The sequence below is a fragment of the Piliocolobus tephrosceles genome, chromosome 2 (genome assembly GCF_002776525.5).
Source record: "Piliocolobus tephrosceles isolate RC106 chromosome 2, ASM277652v3, whole genome shotgun sequence".
Lineage (NCBI taxonomy): Eukaryota > Metazoa > Chordata > Mammalia > Primates > Cercopithecidae > Piliocolobus > Piliocolobus tephrosceles.
Genome location: NC_045435.1, coordinates 179,790,750 through 179,809,861, shown reverse-complemented (window position 1 = coordinate 179,809,861; position 19,112 = coordinate 179,790,750). Strand labels below are relative to the sequence as shown.

The 19,112-nt window shown below is 39.1% G+C and overlaps 1 protein-coding gene across 2 annotated transcripts in view; it reads right to left on the bottom strand.

The window, feature by feature from the left end:
- Positions 1 to 19,112, bottom strand: part of PDCD6IP (programmed cell death 6 interacting protein) — a 74,652-nt gene that overhangs the window by 51,657 nt on the left and 3,883 nt on the right. For both annotated transcript variants that reach the window (XM_023214686.3, XM_023214687.3), the window contains exons 2-3: positions 8,937 to 8,991; positions 7,133 to 7,202 (exon numbers count right to left, since the gene is read on the bottom strand). In XM_023214686.3, coding sequence (XP_023070454.1) covers positions 7,133 to 7,202; positions 8,937 to 8,991 — 125 coding nt within the window. The remainder of the gene's footprint in view (positions 1 to 7,132; positions 7,203 to 8,936; positions 8,992 to 19,112) is intronic.

Here is a 19,112-nt window from a genome sequence, read left to right as displayed (position 1 = left end):
TTACAGGCATGAGCCATCACCCCCAGTCTGTGAAGTTATCATTTACTGGGCAGAGTTTCAGTTTTGTAAGGTGAAAAAGAGTTCTCAAGATGACGTTTGCACAATAATGTAAATATACATGTACACTGAAAATGTACACTGAAGTGTACACTTAAAATGGTTAAGAAGGTATACTATGTATATTGTATCACAACTGAAAAATAACTTTTAAAAAAGAATCTATAATACCTCCCTATTACTTACAGAATTCAATCACTTTGGAATTCAAGATCTTGCATAATGTGCAAGGCATTGACCACCAGGCAAAATAAGGCTCCTTACAAAAAACACTGAACAAACCATCTAGGAGAATCAGAACACTACATTTGTATGTTTGTACCATAGAGTAGTGCCAAAAAGTAAAGCCCTCCTTGTTATAGTACTTTGGTGGCCTCCTATGTAATAATGGCCAGTTTTCAACTTGCTTCCAAACCATTCTAGTCTCCTCATTCTAAACTAAAGCAGACATAAATATTAGCATTCCTTAAAGAGATTCAAAGTTGGTACATCCATAAAAGAACAGGATTTTTTTAATTAATAAGAAAAAGCTCCTAAAAATTAAAAACTTGATTGTTAAATTTTTTTCAAAAGTTTTACGGGTGGCGGAAGGAAAAAAAATTTTTCAAGTTTTAAAATTAGTATCTAGGCAATCTCTCAGAAGTAGAACATAAAGTCAAGAAAATAAAAATTACAAAAATTATGAGTGAACAACTCAGAACAACCAACATCTAAAAAAGTATTCCAAAGAAAGAGAGACAAAAGAGACAAGAAAATTATCAAAGAAATATAAGAAAACTTCCCAGAGCTGAAGGGAGATATAAATGTTCAAACTAAAAGGGCCAAAGAGAAATGCCCTACAAATGAATAAAATGAAATCCCATTAAGTCTTTTGAGATTTCTAAACGTTAAAGACAAAGAGAAGACTGTAAAAATATTCCCAAGAGCAAAGAAACAGATCACTTACAAAATAACAAAACTCAGACTTTTCATCAGTAACACTAGATACTAAAAGGCAAGAGATTGGCTGGGTGCAGTGGCTCATGCCTGTAATCCCAGCACTTTGGGAGGCTGAGGTGGGCAGATCACCAGGTCAAGAGATCAAGACCATTCTGGCCAACATGATGAAACCCCGTCTCCTCTAAAAGTACAAAAATTAGCTGGATGTGGTGGTGCACGCCCGTAGTCCCAGCTACTCGGGAGGTTGACGCAGGAGAATCGCTTGAACCTCGGAGGCAGAGGTTGCAGTGAGCCGAGATTGCGCCACTGCACTCTAGCCTGGCGACAGAGCAAGACTTCCTATCAAAAAAAAAACAAAAAACAAAAAAGGCGGCCCAGCATGGTGGCTCAAGCCTGTAATCCCAGCACTTTGGGAGGCCGAGACGGGTGGATCTATGAGGTCAGGAGATCCAGACCATCCTGACTAACACGGTAAAACCCTGTCTCTACTAAAAAACACAAAAAACTAGCCGGGTGAGGTGGCAGTCACCTGTAGTCCCAGCTACTCGGGAAGCTGAGACAGGAGAATGGCGTAAACCTGGGAGGCGAAGCTTGCAGTGAGCTGAGATCCCACCACTGCACTCCAGCCTGGGCGACAGAGCAAGACTCCATCTCAAAAACAACAACAACAACAACAAAAGGCAAGGGATCAATGCTTTCAAGTTCTGAATATAATTTTAATTAATTCAATAATTATATACATTAGGCCAGTATGGCAGGAAAGAGCAAGGAACAAAATTAAATATCAGCCAGGCGCGGTGGCTCACACCTGTAATCCCAGCACTTTGGGAAGCCAAGGCAAGTGGAGCTGTTAAGGTCAGGAGTACGAGATCAGCCTGGCCAACATGGTGAAACCCTGTCTCTACTAAAAACACAAAAATTTGCCAGGCATGGTGGTGCACGCCTGTAATCCCAGCTACTCAGGAGGTTGAGGCACGAGAATCACTTGAACCCCAGAGGCGGAGGTTGCACTGAGCTGAGATCATGTGGCTGCACTCCACCCCAGGCAACAGAGGAAGACTGTTCTCAAAAAAAAAAAAAAAAAAAAAATGAATGAAATATATTCCAAACAAGAAATAAAAGTAAACTGTTTATATATCAGATACGTATCCCAATCTATCATGTTGCCCGTAAATATTATCATACCAGACTGTAGTCTCTCGTTTTATTTTGACAATTTCTCATGTATAAGAGCTTTTATGAGATTTTACATATAAGAGCTATTTTGATCTTGCAATTAACTCTTATCTTTTTTCCTTTATTTTCTTCTATCCATCTAAACTTAAACCAGGTTTTCAAAACAATATTTTCCTTTCTTCAAAGATGACTTTTTAAATATTTAACTGTATTCTTGTTTCTTACTTGTTCTCTTTTTCATTAAGTTTTTCTTTTATCTTTTGTTTTCTTTTGAGACAAGGTGTTGCTCTGTCACCCAGGTTGAAGAACAGTGGCATAATCACGGCTTACTGCAGCCTCAACCTCCCAGGCTCAAGCGATCCTCTCACCTCAACTCCCCAAATAGCTAGGACTACAGGCACGCGCCACCATGTCTGGCTAATTTTTGTATTTTTTGTAGAGACAGAGTTTCGTCTGTTCCCCAGGTTGGTCTTGAACTCCTGGGCTCAAGTGATCCGCCTGTCTTGGCCTCCCCAAGTACTGGGATTAGAAGCATGAGCCACCACTTCCAGCCTCTAAACTTTTCAAAATGAAAATAACTAAATTACAAATATAGTTTTCTAAAATTCAAACATTTTAAACTACAAAAAAATAATTAAAAATCACCCAAGATCTCATCTTCCAGAGTTAACCAGAATTTATTTTTTGGTATCTCACAAATAACTACATACACATTCACACACATAACTTTTCACAAAGTGGATACTATACCACACTCGAGTTGCCTGGAATGCACAACTCAAGGAAGGAGGAACCACTCTAGGTTCTATATGAGGACCGTCCCAAGGAGCCCAACTCAGGGGACCCTAGAGTTGTACGATGCAACAACTCTGAACTAAGGCAGGCCTTTTATTCAATATTCCATTGATATAGCTTTACATATCAACAAATACATATATGCATTTTTATTCTTAGTATTCCAAAAGTACACAATATTTAAATGAATGAATAGTCTTTTATTTAACCAAGACATTACTGAAGGACATTTAATTACTAATTTTTGCTACTAAAAACGCCTTGATGAACCACCTCCTGCTTTATGATCTAATTTCTTCCTTCCCAGTTCTTCTGGATACTTGAGTTCATCACTCAAGTGTCTCCTAGGTCTCCTGCCATCTGCTCCTTATTCGCAGCCTACTAAATTTCTTAAGTCATAACAACACTAAAAATCCTTTTCTTCACCTTGGCTCGCTCTCAGAACGATGCTCCCTTTGTCCCCAAATCGTTACTGTAAATTTCCTGAAATGAGCAACCCACATTCACTGTTTCCATTCCCTCACCTCCCATTCACCCCTCAATCTGATGCTTCTTCAGGAAACTCCAAGTGAAACTTCTCTGTGCCAAATCCAAGGATTTCTTCAAACTTACATGACTGAGTTCTGCCACATTGACTCAGTCAAGGATGGTCCAGCCTGGACCTGGGGTGATCATCAGAATCACTTGGAGATATTTTATTTTTTTTTAGACGGAATCTCTCTCTGTCGCCCAGGCTGGAGTGCAATGGCATGATCTCGGCTCACTGCAACCTCTGCCTCCTAGGTTCAAGCGAGTCTCCTGCCTCAGCCTCCTGAGTAGCTGGAATCACAAGGTGTGCGCCACTACACCTGGCTGATTTTGTATTTTTAGTAGAGACAGGATTTCACCATGTTGATCAAGCTAATCTCAAACTCCTGACCTCATGATCCACCTGCCTCTGCCTCCCAAAGTGTTGAGATTATAGGCGTAAGCCACCACGCCCGGCCACCTGGAGATATTTTCAAAGATACTAATTCCAGTGCCCTACTCCAAAATTTTCTCCTATCACATCTGGCACTCTGTATCTTCATCTTTAAAGATAAACCTTTAACATTTTCCCCAGGTAATACTAATATGCAGCCAGGTTTGGGAACCACTGGACCACATCAACTTTGAAACTCTTCTGGCATTCCTTCACATCTCTATTTTACCCTGGTTCCTGTAAGATCTGAAAGCTTTTTCTCAACCTCATTCCCAGAACGTCTTCTTCTGTTTCCCCTGAATATTATATTACTTAGCTCTGACTTTTATACTTTTCTCAGTCAATTATCTGCCAGAAGGAATAAATTTATTATCACCTAATAATTGTTCCCGAATGTGTATCTCTTTCTCTTCTGAGCTTTAAATCCTTTATTTCAGAATGACAGAGAAATGTCTACCCAGAATAACACAGGAAAGTCAGACTCAACCTTTCTACTAAAAGGAACAAATATCCAACAGGTCAAACCAACTTATAAATCTCAGAGTCAAGCCTCAACTCCTACTCTTCCTTCTGACTAGCAGTCAGCAAATTCAGTCAACTTCACCTCTGAAAAGTCTGAAATCCCTCTCTTCTGTGACTCGCACACACTAGCTTGTCTAACCTCATCATCTCTCATCAGTCTCCTAGCCGGTCTGTTTCTCTCCAGTTCCGGGAGTTAGGCTATCCAGATTCATATCCCAGCTTCATTAAATCCTAACCATATGACTTCAGAAAATCATGTAATCTTTCTAAACCAGTTTGTCCAATTGGCAATAATAGCGCTTTCTTCATTAAGCTAATGGAGAATTCAGAAAGATTATTTATAAAGTCCCTTCCAGAATGCCTGCATAAAACAAATGCCCAATAAACATTCACTATTATTATACAAGAGGGGAAAGTAAAAAGTCAGAAGCATAATATTTGCAAATCTTCACAATCTGCTTTCTAATATCATCACCCTCCATAATCCCCAATTCAACCTATGGTTACAAGCCACAACAATAACTATCATTATATTAACATTATATATATCTACTATAAAATATATATTTCCATTTCCTCACCTATATATACGCCATAACAATAAATTATTATATACAATATCTACTATAAAATATATATTTCCATTTCCTCACCTATATGTAAGTATAAACCTTCAACAAGATATAGATATATAGCCGGGCGCGGTGGCTCATGCCTGTAATCCCAGGACTTTGGGAGGCCAAGGTGGATGGATCATGAGGTCAAGAGATCGAGACCATCCTGGCTAACACGGTGAAACCCCGTCTCTACTAAAAATACAAAAAATTAGCCAGGCATGGTGGCGGGTGCCTGTAGTCCCACCTACTCGGGAGGCTGAGGCAGGAAAATGGTGTGAACCCGGGAGGCAGAGCTTGCAGTGAATCGAGATCGCGCCACTACACTCCAGCCTGGGCAACAAAGTGAGACTCAGTGTCAGCCTGTAATCCCAGCACTTTGGGAGGCCGAGACGGGTGGATCACGAGGTCAGGAGATCGAGACCATCCTGGCTAACACGGTGAAACCCCGTCTCTACTAAAAATACAAAAACTAGCCAGGCGAGGTGGCGGGCGCCTGTAGTCCCAGCTACTCGGGAGGCTGAGGCAGGAGAATGGCGTAAACCCGGGAGGCGGAGCTTGCAGTTAGCTGAGATCCGGCCACTGCACTCCAGTCCGGGCGACAGAGCGAGACTCCGTCTCAAAAAAAAAAAAAAAAAGATATAGATATATGTGTGTATATGGTATGTACATACTATATAATACATATTATATATCTATATAAGGTATATAGTATATATTACAGCATATCTTATATAATGTATATGTATGCTATAAAAGGAATATACTATATAAGGCATATTATACATAGTTATCCATAATACATATGTGTATATATACATATCTATATTATATAAATATATGTATATATAATATACATACATGTATATGAATATATACATACAGTATATACACTATACATACACATATGTATATATGCATATATATACAAATATATGTATACGTATGTATACGTAAGTATATATACATGTGTATAATATATACATATATACATATAATACACATTATATATACATATAATACACATTACAGATATATAATACATATTACATACAAAGACATATATACCATACATGCATTGTATATACATATATATAAAATATACATATATACATATAATACATATATATCATATATGCATTACAATGTTATGTAATAATATAATTATTCATTGTAGTTAATACTTATCGAGCACTGTTCTTAGGACTTTACAAATATTCACTCATTTAATCCACATAAGAATCCAATGAGATAAGCCAGGGGCTCGTGCCTGTAATCCCAGCACCTTGGGAGGCCGAGGTGGGTGGATCACCTGAGGTCAGGAGTTCAACACCAGCCTGGCCAACATGATGAAACCCTGTGTCTACTAAAAAAATTACCCACATGTGGTGGGGGGTGCTTGTAATCCCAGCTACTCGGGAGGCTGAGGCAGGAGAATAGGGGAATCACTTGAACCCAGTAGGCAGAGGTTGCAGTGAGCCGAGATTGTGCTACTGCACTCCAGCCTGGGCAACAAGAGCAAAACTCTGTCTCAAAAAAAAAAAAAAAAGAATCCAAAGAAATATATAGTATTATCTCCATTTCACAGATGAGAAAATTAAGGCACAGAGATGTTATCTTGCTGGAGCTGGTAGATCAAACGTCCTTACCCTTCTGACCTATGGTTATGATTTTGTGTCCGTAATATTATTTTCTACAAATCCATCCTTCAAGGCCTAACTCAAACATTGTCTGCTTTCAAAAGGTAGAATTACTTTCTTACTCATATATGCTTCCGTGAGTTTGTTCATAGGCCGATATTACATATTACACTTTTAAATGATCAACTATCTTCCCAACAACTGAGTACATCGGTTTTACTCATTTTTATAACTAGGACAGTGCCTGGCAAGGCATGGGCTCTCTACAAATATTTCAAAATTGCATTAAAAGTTGAAGTTAAAAAGAAAATGAGATGTAAAAAACTTTAGTATTTACAAAGAGTCATTAGGATAACAATTTTAAAAACTAAAAACAATGCAAAGTAGTTAGACCAATTTTCCTATCACTTTTATTAAAAATTACATACCCAGTTTTACAGAGCCTCCAAAAAGTGAACCTTTATCAAAAGCATCCTTCCAGGTAAATGTCAAGCAGATCTGGATAGAATGAAGGAAAACAGAAAATTATGTTACCTTCCTGAATCTCATTAAATATTAAGTCTCCTTTGAAGAAAAATCCACCATGAAAAAAAAGGACAAAAGCTCAATCTGTCTAAAATATTATCTCCTATAACCACCCAACTCCCTTTCCTTCTCCTTTTAAATTGAAATTTAAAAAGAGTAAAATACTGGCACTGGGACATTTCAAATGGTCATTCTGCCTCGGTAATCACAAACACTATCTTATTCATCTTTATAAACACATGAGGACTTTAATGGAACAAAGTAAGTAGTAGACACTTGTCAAATAAGCCAAGTGAAGCAAGGGAAATAAAAGTAAGTACTACAGGTTTCCTAGAAGATGAAATTATAAACTATTCCATGATGACAAAAATAGGATGGGTTAACATTTTATTTCTTTATCTAGGTGGTGGTTATACAGGCATATTCATTTTGTGAGATTCAAGCTATACCCATGATTTGTTCATTTTTCTGTACGTTACATGAAAATTAAATGTTTACTTTATCAAAAAACTCTCTCTCCGCTCCTAAAATATGCATTATCACATACAAAGATTAGAAAGGAGTAAACCTCATTTAAATTATTTATTAAAATCTAATATAAAAATTTCTAAATTCTTGATTGGGGAATTTTCAAACATACAGAAAAACTAAAGAGAATGAACTCCAGTATATCCATCAGCAGCCTTAGTCTTTGCCCTTCTTGGTTCATCTACCTCCCAACTTGTCCTGCCTCCAGTCACCTACACTTTTTTTCCAGGAATATTTTAAAGGAAATCTCAACATATAATTATTTCACCTGTAAAAACTTTAGTACAAGAATGTTAGGGCCGGGCGCGGTGGCTCAAGCCTGTAATCCCAGCACTTTGGGAGGCCGAGACGGGCAGATCACGAGGTCAGGAGATCGAGACCATCCTGGCTAACACGGTGAAACCCCGTCTCTACTAAAAAAATACAAAAAACTAGCCGGGCGAGGTGGCTGGCGCCTGTAGTCCCAGCTACTCGGGAGGCTGAGGCAGGAGAATGGCATGAACCCGAGAGGAGGAGCTTGCAGTGAGCTGAGATCCAGCCACTGCACTCCAGCCTGGGTGACAGAGCAAGACTCCATCTCAAAAAAAAAAAAAAAAAAAGAATGTTTAAAGTACTTTTCTTATAACTATTTTAAAATTTAAAAGTATCACTAATTTTAAAATCTTTATCCAATCTCCAAAATAAAACTATAAGAAATTATCAGCATTTTCAACATCTAGCCTTTAAGGAGAAAATAAAGTTGACATTTGTGTAATTAACATTTAATCACAACAGCATTTGCAACTTTTACATGCAAATGTAACTTGTGCAAATAATTTTTAAAGTACATAAACTGAGACTAATAATTCCTGAATTGTGCAGTTTCCTTCCTAATTCTGAAAAAGTCAAAGGGAAGGACACAGTAGATTAATCAGTCAATAAATTCTACTGACATAAAATGAAGTCCAAAAAAAAACAAACAAATCATTGTTCTACATGAGCCCCAGAAGTGACTGAAGAATGACATGAATGGAATTCCAGGAGATTCTTTCTTCAGAAGCACATATATTCACATCAGACAGACCTAAAAGCTCCTATTTTTATAACATTATCTCATAAAACTCTAAAGACAGTGAAGATATTGGCAGAAGGAAATGGGTGCCATTACCATATAATTTTAAGACAGAATTAATGACTTACCTGATTTTCAGAAAATGGGAATTTGGGTTCAATGGAACAAATCTGATCATAATATCTAAAAAACAGAGCAGAATTAATAATTACCAGAGCCAAATATTACACGCATTCATGTAATTATAACTGGTTTAAGATGATAGAAAAATTATTCATGCTTACTTTGAGCAGCTACTTTATATTAAACAAAGTGTTTTAATACATAAACCAGAAGCTTAAAAAATGTATGCAGTGAAAAACTATGAACAAAAACTCATATCCACCACCACAGAAAAATATTTATCAACTGTTACTGGCTAAAAGCAAACTAATATCTGCTCCGAAAACCAAAATATTTCTTAAAAATACTATTTCTTACTAAAACAACTATGTTTATATCCATTAGACAGGTTAGTATCTCTGGTAAACTGCCAATTAAAAGCAGGCTTACCAACTTTCAAATGTTTTGGGTAAGCTCACCTCTATCTATCTCTAGCACTGCCACACAGCACATCAAAGCTACCACAGTCTTTCAGCTAGAAATCCAAAAGTTTCCTAGACAATCTCTCCATTTCCTTTCTCATTCTTTCCAACCTGTTTTCTGCATAGCAGCCAGAATGATCACAAAATGTAAAGCAGTCTTCCTCCTATCAGGGTGAGCTTTCAGTCAGCAAGTCTGGCAGGGAAAAGAGTAGAAAAGGGTCAGGCCAAGCTTTCTAACTGGCCTCTAATCTTTCTTCCTTTCCTTTTTCCTTAAACTTCCCCCACCCCTTCATCAGGGGTACTTTTGTAATGATTATTTCTGGGGGCAAATTTTCAGCAGGAGTGGGCAACATATCTGAGACCAAGCTTTTGGCTGGCATGGCTATGAGTTTGGTTATAAACAGGAAAAACTATGCAGTTAAGTAAATACATTGAAAATAATGGAAGCCAAGTTTCTCAAGGTCAGAGATACAAATACCTGAAAGGGCCAGGCAAGCGGATCGTGCCTGTAATCCTAGTACTTTGGGAGGTTAAGGCGGGTGGATCACTTGAGCCCAGAGTTCGAGACCAGCCTGGCCAACATGGCAAAACCCTGTCTCTACTAAAAATACAAACATTAGCCAGGCGTGGTGGCGCACACCTGTGGTCCCAGCTACTCATGAGGCTGAGGTAGGAGGATCACTTGAGCCCTGGAGGTCATGGCTGCAGTGGGCCAAGATTGCGCCACTGTACTCCAACCTGGGCAAGACCCTGTCTCAAAAAAAAAAAAAAAAAATCCACAAATATGAGAAGGCAGAAGGTTAGGGTAACTCCTCAGTTTTAAACTGGAACTAGAGATATCAATGTGAACTTCGTTTGTTTACTGACAGGATATTGTTCTGTTGCCCAGGCTGCAGTACAGTAGTGCAATCATAGCACATGGTAACCTTGAACTCCCAGGCTCAAGCAATCTGCCCACTTCAGCCCCTGAGTTGCCAGGACTACAGGTGCATGTCACCACACCCGCCTAGTTTTTTAACTCTTTTTTTTTAAAGGTAGCAGAGAGAAAAAAAATAAGTATAAAAGTGTAAGTATGTATTTTCTAAATGTATATGCTAAGAGGGCCTATAAGCAGTAACACTTTATAGTAGCAATAAGCACACCTACTGCCCAGATAATCTTTTGCATTAAAAGGAGCCAAGTACTAATTAGAGAAACTGCTGAATCCAGGGCTGAGACAAAAAAATTCAATATTCAAGCCTAAAACATCTTGCTATGCCAGAAAGTTAAGGAAGTACTCAAAAAATGATGAGGACATGTCAAAAGGGCACAGAAGGTAGCTTTAAGGGGCTCCCAATGGCCAAGCATAGAACCAATCTAACTAATATAAGTAACAGTAAAATATAATCCATTGAGGAAAATAAGAACACCACTCTGAAGTAAATAAACAGGTGAATAGGGAAAACTCTACCCTACAGCACCATAATCTAGAGGAAATTAGAAAAATTACCATTTGGTACCTTTCAGAGTATAATATCTAATTCTGGCACAGTTCATCAATAAAGGCTAAAATAATGAAAAGTGTGTAAGGAAACAGGATATTACATAGTCTCAAAGTATCTCCCTACAAAATATTTACTAATTAGCACAACACACTTATTAACTGTAAGGTCAAGAAACCTGGCAAACACCATCTTAACCAAGCGATAAAAAATAAACATTACCACTACAGAACAAATTCACATCATATTTTTCCTGATAAGCACGAGAAAGAACACAGCATCACTTCGCTGGCACTCCTATGCAAAAATGCAGACATCACAAGAAAATGAGACAAGCCCTTATTGAGGAAAATTCTAAAAAGTAACTAGCCTGTCCTCTTCAAAAATGTCAAGGTCATGAAAGACAAGAGAAAACTGAAGAACTGGTCCAGACTGAAGGAGATTAAAGAGACATAATAATTAAATGCACTGCATGATTCTAGATTAGATCCTGAATCTGTAAATAATATTGGGAAAATCAGCAATATTTGAATGAATTCTATGGATTATATGGCAATAATTAATCAATGCCAACTTCCTGACTTTGAAAGTTGTACTATGGTTATATAGGAGAATATCTTTGTACTCAGGAAATAAACTCTAAAGTATTAAGTACTGAAACCCTTTGGTGGATTTCCATTATACTTAAAATTACATCCAAAAATGTTGAAGATCTTACAGGATCTGGCTATCATCCAACTCTCCAGCCTCATCTCAGGATATTCACTATACATTCTAGTCACTAAATTCTATGCTCTCCTTGCTCAGGGCCTTCACTCTTTTTATCACCATTTCTCACTTTTGTCTAGGCTGACACTGTTATCAAAGAAAGTTCCTCATTCATTCATTCAACAAATATATACCAAGAGCTTACTCTGCACCAAACACAGTTTCAGGACATTAAGAATTCAGCAGTAAACATCTAAAAATCTGTGCTCTTGTGAAGCTTTTAGAGGGGAAGACAAACAAGCAAAAATATTATATAGAAGACAGTGGTAAGTGCCATTGAGAATAAAGAGATAAGAGAAATAAAGTGAATATATGGGGAGAGGTAAGAAGGTTGTCGTTTTAAATAACATGGTCATTTGACTACATGAAAAAAAAGCTTTAACTTTAAAACAGCATGACTATAAAAGGCGTGAAAAAGGTGATAAGGTGAGCCAAGCAGATATATGAGGATTTCCAATCTAGGGAAAATCAAGTGCCAATACCCTGGGATAAGAGGGTACTTGAGAATGTATCTGACATGGCAAGGAGACCAATATGGCCATAGAGTAAGCAAGGGAGAAAACAGTGATGAAGTCAAAGAAGTAATGATGCCCTGAGTGCAACTGTAAGACTTCTGAGTTTTACTATATAGTGTGAGAGGGTGAACCATCAAAAGGTTTGGACAAAACAGTAACATGACTTATTTTCATAGAGTCACCATGACTCTTGTGTAGAAAACTGACTGCAGGTGTGCAAGGGCAGAAGTAGAGATCAGTTAGGAAGCTACTGTAGTAATCCAGTCAAGAGACGATGCTAGCACAGATCAATGTAGTCCATGGTGGCAGCAGAAGTGATAAAGTCAATCTAGACCAGGCGCTGTGGCTCATGCCTATAATCCCAACACTTTGGGAGGCTGAGGTAGGAGAATCACCTGAGCCTAGGAGTTTGAGACCACCCTGGGCAACATAGTGAGACCTCATCTCTACACATACACACACAAAAAATTAGCCAGGTGAGGTGGTGGGCCTACAGTCCCCAGGGAACTATGCAGGGGCGTAAGGTGGGAAGATCACTTGAGCCCAGGAGGTCAAGGCTGGAGTGAGCTGTGATTCCACCACTGTACTCCAGGATGGGCCATGGAGTGAAATCCTGTCTCAAAAAAAAAGTCAATATAACCCCTTTTTAAAATTAGTTCCCCCTCCATTTATAATCTCTCAGGTCCCTGAACATTTCCTTCATATGATTTAACACAATTTGTGATGTATTAATTGTGGGATTATGTTTACTGCCTTTTCTCTCAAAGGATTCTAAATTCCATGAAAGCAAAGACTGGATCTATTTGCTGTTTTGTTGCTAGCCCCAAGCAAATGAATCAGTAAAATGCAAAGTTTTCTTCTATCTCTGAAAAGTAAAACCTAAAATTCTGGTTTGTGAATGAACAGGAGCTATCAAAGAACAAGCCCATAAGGAGGGAACAGCAAGTGCTAAATGCCTGAGGCAACCATGCCTAAAGGTGTGCTTGGCACAGCAAGGAGACCAATATGACCATAGAGCCGGGACTGGCAAACTTTTTTCTAAACAGTGATATTCTAGACTCTGCTGGGAAAAAGGCTAAATCAAGCATGTAATAATTATGTAAGTACTTACATAACAAGAGAAAAACCCCTGCCCTCTACCTTTTTTGCCTAGGTTGGGCCATCCCAAAATTGTGGCACACAGCCGCCCAGGTGCCATGCTGGAGACATTCTCCGCAGAAAAAGTACCTGTCTGATGGAGAGGAGCCATGGGGAGATGGGAGGAGTGACCGACATGGTCAGTTTTACTCTGCCCCAACGAGACCAAAACTCTCAAGGAGGGCCTACCATGGGCACCTGCACCAGCTGGTTGGAGGTGAGATAATTTGCTGAGTCACCAATTTCCAGACTGAGATTCTACCATTTAGTGCCAAGCCATTGCCAAGCAGAATACCCTATGTGTAGGCAGCACCAGAGTAAGTCTGGGCAGGAATAAAGCATGGCCACTGGCCAGGGGGACAGGAGCTAGAAGCAAAGGAGAGAATGGAACAGAGGCAAACAGCTAAGCTAGTTCTCCAACAGTCACAATGCTAACCCACTGGAGCGGTGCCCATACGCCATACAAAAACAGGCAGCTGAGCAGGCCTTATTTTGCTGACCCTTGCTATAAAGTGAACAAGGAAGGTAGTAGTAGGAAATGAGGTTACTTGCTCTGCAAATGGGTGGGGAAAGAAAGAATGGCTAAACTGAATGCACTAAAATTTTTATACCCATTCTCTTCACCCCAAAGTTTTGGAAGCCAACTAACAAAACCTGAGCTGTATGGGGGGAATAGTGCATTTATATCCTATATCTGAATGATTAGAAGCTATGTGATGAAATCCTCAAAGTAAAATGGCTATCTTAGGACAGATTTAGAAGTTGAAATAAAAGTACAACAGGAGGGCAGTCACTGGAAATCAACAATGTCTGATCGGTATGGAGAAAACCCCAACAAAATGAGAGAGATCAATGAATCTTTACAAAAGAAAGCAGCCATTGCTAACTGCAGTTACCACAAGCAAAATGCTGTTCCAGGAGACCCAACTACCATAAGCTACTCCTTCAATATAATTCCACAAGGTATTACCCTCACAGTTCAGCCTAGATCTCAAGTACCAAAGTTCTCTAGGTAGGGAACCCACAGAAACAAAAGAATCTACCACACCCTTCTCTTTAACATTTAAGTACACTTTACTACAGCAGCAGACTCTAGCCTAGAATGTATTTCTAACAAAGTAGACCTAGGCTGCAAGTTTTGTGCAAGTAGGCACAGGGAAAGCCAGTATGCTAAGCCACGGAGTTGAAAACTAGCACACTGCGGAAAATAATGCTGCAAAAAAATTGGTGTCTTTATAGATTCTATTTTAGAGATAAGCAGATTTTTTAACCAAAACTATAAAATCTCAAATATATTTAAAATGTATGATGTCACAGTCTTTCAAGTCAGATAGCCCTGAGTTTGAATCCCAACTCTCAGCTAAGTGATCATGAAAAAATTATTCAATCTCTCTGAACCTTTCCTAAAGAGTAATAATACCTTCTTTAAGGGTGAGGAATAAATGGTACTGTATACTGTATATCAAATCCTTAAAATACAGCCTGGACACACAGTAGTACACGTACGACAAATGGTAGAGATAATTATTTTGCAACTATGTAGAAGTGCTTATATATGTTCTCCAGTATTTTATAAAACTTAACCACTTTGGCACAAATATAACTCAACTTAAAAATCTCATGGGGAAAAAGAAAACTAGGAAATAAATACATTTCTCTGAAAATACTACAAATAGGTACAGGACAAATTCCCATTAGAAATTCTAGTTTAGCCGGGCGCGGTGGCTCAAGCCTGTAATCCCAGCACTTTGGGAGGCTGAGACGGGCGGATCACAAGGTCAGGAGATCGAGACCATCCTGGCTAACACGGTGAAACCCCGTCTCTACTAAAAATACAAAAAAAAAAAAAACTAGCCGGGCGAGGTGGCAGGCGCCTGTAGTCCCAGTTACTCGGGAGGCTGAGGCAGGAGAATGGCGTAAACCCGGGAGGCGGAGCTTGCAGTGAGCTGAGATCCAGCCACTGCACTCCAGCCCGGGCGACAGAGCAAGACTCCGTCTCAAAAAAAAAAAAAGAAATTCTAGTTTAAAAAAAAAAAAAAATTGGCCAGGTATGGTGGCTCACACCTGTAATCCCAGCACTTGGGAGGCCAAGACAGGAGGATCGCTTGAGTTCAGGAGTTCAAGATCAGCCTGGGCAACATAGCAAGACCTCCTCTCTACTAAAAATGTAATAATTAGCCAAGTGTGGTGGTATGTACCTACTTGGGAGGCTGAAGTAGGATTGCTTGAGCCCAGGAGATCGAGGTTGCAGTAGGCTATTGTGGCGCCACTGTACTCCAGCCTGGGCAACTGAGCAACTGAGCAAGGCCCTGTCTTAAAAAAACAAAAATGCTAAAATTTTTAAATAAAGATTAAATTATACATTTAATTTTGAACAAGGAAAAAAAAAATTTTTTTTTTTTTTTTTTTTGAGACAGTGTCTCACTCTGTTGCCCATGCTAGAGTTCAGAGGTGCAATCTCAGCTCACTGCAACCTCCACCTCCCGGGTTCAAGCAATTCTCTGCCTCAGACTCCCAAGCAGCTGGGATTACAGGCACTCGCACCATGCCCAGCTAATTTTTTATATTTTTAGTAGAGACATGGTTTCACCATTTTGGGCAGGCTGGTCTTGAACTCCTGACCTCGTGATCCACCCACCTCAGCCTCCCAAAGTGCTGGGATTACAGGCATGAGCCACCGCACCCAGCCAGAAAAAAATTTTTTAATTTAAGGGGAAATTAATTTGGTTGATCAAGAACAACCAATTCACGCGGCCAAAATAATACAGCAATGCTAACTGACACAACTTTATTCAGCTCCAATCTGTATTTAGGGATGTGCAACTCCAGACCACCAACTAGAGGAAGAAACAAGGGAATCAGAAGAGCTGGGCCAGAGATATTGACTGCAGTTCATAGATTCTTTGTGAACTTTATTTTCACACTTTTTTCCTCACCCAATTTAACACATGAAAAATCATTAATCAAGCACTACTGCAGCAGAGAGTATGGCAAAAAGTAACTAGCTGGGAAATCAAGAGGTCAGGATCTTAGTCCAGTTCTGCCATAAAGATAGCTGTGTGGGCTTAAACATTCTGTGTAAAGCACCTCAGAAGATTCTTCTTACAGATACACAGAATGATAATAGTCCTGATAAGCTATTTACTAAACACCAGAAAAGTCAAAACACATAAAAACAAATCAGATTTTAAATCTTCCTTATGTTTATTCATCTATGTGGAATAAAATTACTGAGCCAAAAAGGTCTGCCAATTACAGATATTCCTTGAGACCAAGGACCAAGTGTATCTTTATATCCTCCACATTGTCTCCTATAGTATGGTTCACACTGACTCTACATTGGTATCTGGTTAACAAATTGTAGCAATGTCATTGTGCTAATATTATCTCAATATTGAGACAGCCAGGTGGGAGGGTGTCCCTGGAGAAACTCCAACCAGCCTGTTCACTAAGATGGAGCCTCCGGAAGTTCTACAGGGAGGAGCCTGGCCCCGCCTCTTCCTGTGTGGAACCTGAGATTCAAGCTGCAGGCGGGATGTGCTCAAGCTGGGACTCTAGCCTTGCTACAGTTCCTGTTTCCCCTTCTACTTCCTTTTCACCCAATAAAACCCTGCTTTACTCACCCTTCAAATCATCTGCAAGCCTAAATTTTCATGGCCGTGGGACAAGGAAACGTTCTGCAAACAGTATGTTCACCATCAAATCAACAATCAGAATCCAAACAACAGTTGTGAAGTAAAACAGAACATTTTCTTTCCTGATCTATAAAACACGACTGTGTAGAAAATATTTCAGAAATTAAAAGAGTGTTCCATCAACTTCATTTTGCAAATGAAAAAGATAGTAGGATGCAACCAATACAGACTGAGAAAAAAATACACAGTCCTAAAATATATTAGAAAAACCAGAAAGATGGAAAATTAACCAATCAATACAAAAAGACAGAAAAAGGGAACAAAGAACATTTAAAAAACAAAATGAATGATAAGGGCAGAAAACCAACCAAAAAGCCTTGGTTTTAAAGAAAAGCTGGCCGCAAACCTTTGGCAAATCTGAGGGAGGAAAATCGCATGTAACACATGCACAACATTAGGAATAAGAAAAAAATCTTAACTACAGATTATGAAATGACAACATTTTGGGGGAACTTCCATGTGACAAAAGATAGCATAAACACAGTTGAGAGACAAGAAAAAGATTGGAAGATTTTTGCAACATACATAATGAAAAAAGTATAAATATCCAGAAAATGTTACAACTCCTACAAATTAGTCAAGAAAAAACAACTCAATAGAAAATGGGCAAAAGAAGAGAACAAGCAATCACAGAAAAAGAAACAAAGTGGCCAGTAAACATAAACTGTTCAACCTCAGTAAAATAAGAGGACTGCAAACTAAAGATACTACCTCTCACCCATCAGTTTAGCAAAAAGCAATAAATTAAATTATTAATCAGTGAGTATTAGCAAGGATACAGAGGAATAAAGTACTCCCAGTATACCTGTTGATGAGAATGTAAATTGTTATAAGCACTGTGGAGAGATGAAAATGCAAACACCTTCCTCTTACAGTTAAACAAATAAATCTGAATAAACACCCTTCTTTGCTTCCCACCAAAACCCACTAAAACAAGAATTCAAAAATGTAAAAGATGTACATGAACATAGACAAAAAGAATGGGAAAGGGCACACAGGATATAAGAGGTTTCAACAACATTTACTGAAAGGTGAAAAGTGAATAAAAAAGAGAAAGCCAAAATCTAACTGGCTAAGAGGGAAGGGAACCAAAGTAGAAGCCAAATCATGCCAGAGAAGCCAGAAAAGAATCTGAATTAAGAAACATGAGGTACCTCTGAATATATATAGTTCAATGTGAGGGTGGAACAAGAAGGTGTGGTCGAAAATCCTTCAAAGAAAACCTCAGGCTCCCAGATCCTCTTTGCTCTGAGGGTAGGTTCACTCTGAGAAAAATGTCAGAGATTGGCCTGGCGCGGTGGCTCAGGCCTATAACCCCAGCACTTTGTGAGGCCGAGGCGGGTGGATTACCTGAGGTCAGGAGTTCGAGACCAGACTGAGCAACATGGAGAAACCCGTCTCTACTAAAAATATAAAATTAGCCGGGCAGAGTGGCGCATGCCTATAAATCCCAGCTACTTGGGAGGCTGAGACAGGAGAATTGCTTGAACCTGGGAGGCAGAGGTTGCAGTGAGCCGAGATCATGCCATTGCACTCCAACCTGGGCAACAAGAGCAAAACTCTGCCTCAAAAAAAAAAAAAAGGCAGAGATATCAAATACAACTAAGGTGGAGATCAAGCACTGTTAAGTGGGGTAGGGAGTGCTAACTGACTACATCATTAACAGTCTATCCTATTCCTTATTAACAAAACCATGTACCTTTAGCTGAGTATACAGTTGTTCATAATGAAAATTCCTTTTCCCAGCATCCTATGAGAAGTGGACACACGTGATGGCTGGTAACATATAGGCAGGGTGTTGTGGAACGGTTGCCAGGAAACACCCTAAAGGGCGAGCCCTGTACCTGGAACTTGGATGATTGCAACCTGGACCTGAGAACAATATTCTAGGTTTTAAATAGCAGAAAGCTGAAAGGAATCTGAGCCCCAATTAACTCTGCAGAACCACTATACCAGCCCTGGGCTACCAGAACTACCTACCTGCCAACTTTTTACAAGAGAATAAAATATTAACTCAGATAATTTGGGATCTGCCACATAGAAATGAACCTAACCCTAATGCAGGTGTCATACTAAAAACAGATGTACCTGACAGACTGCATACATGATTGTTAAGATCCCCAA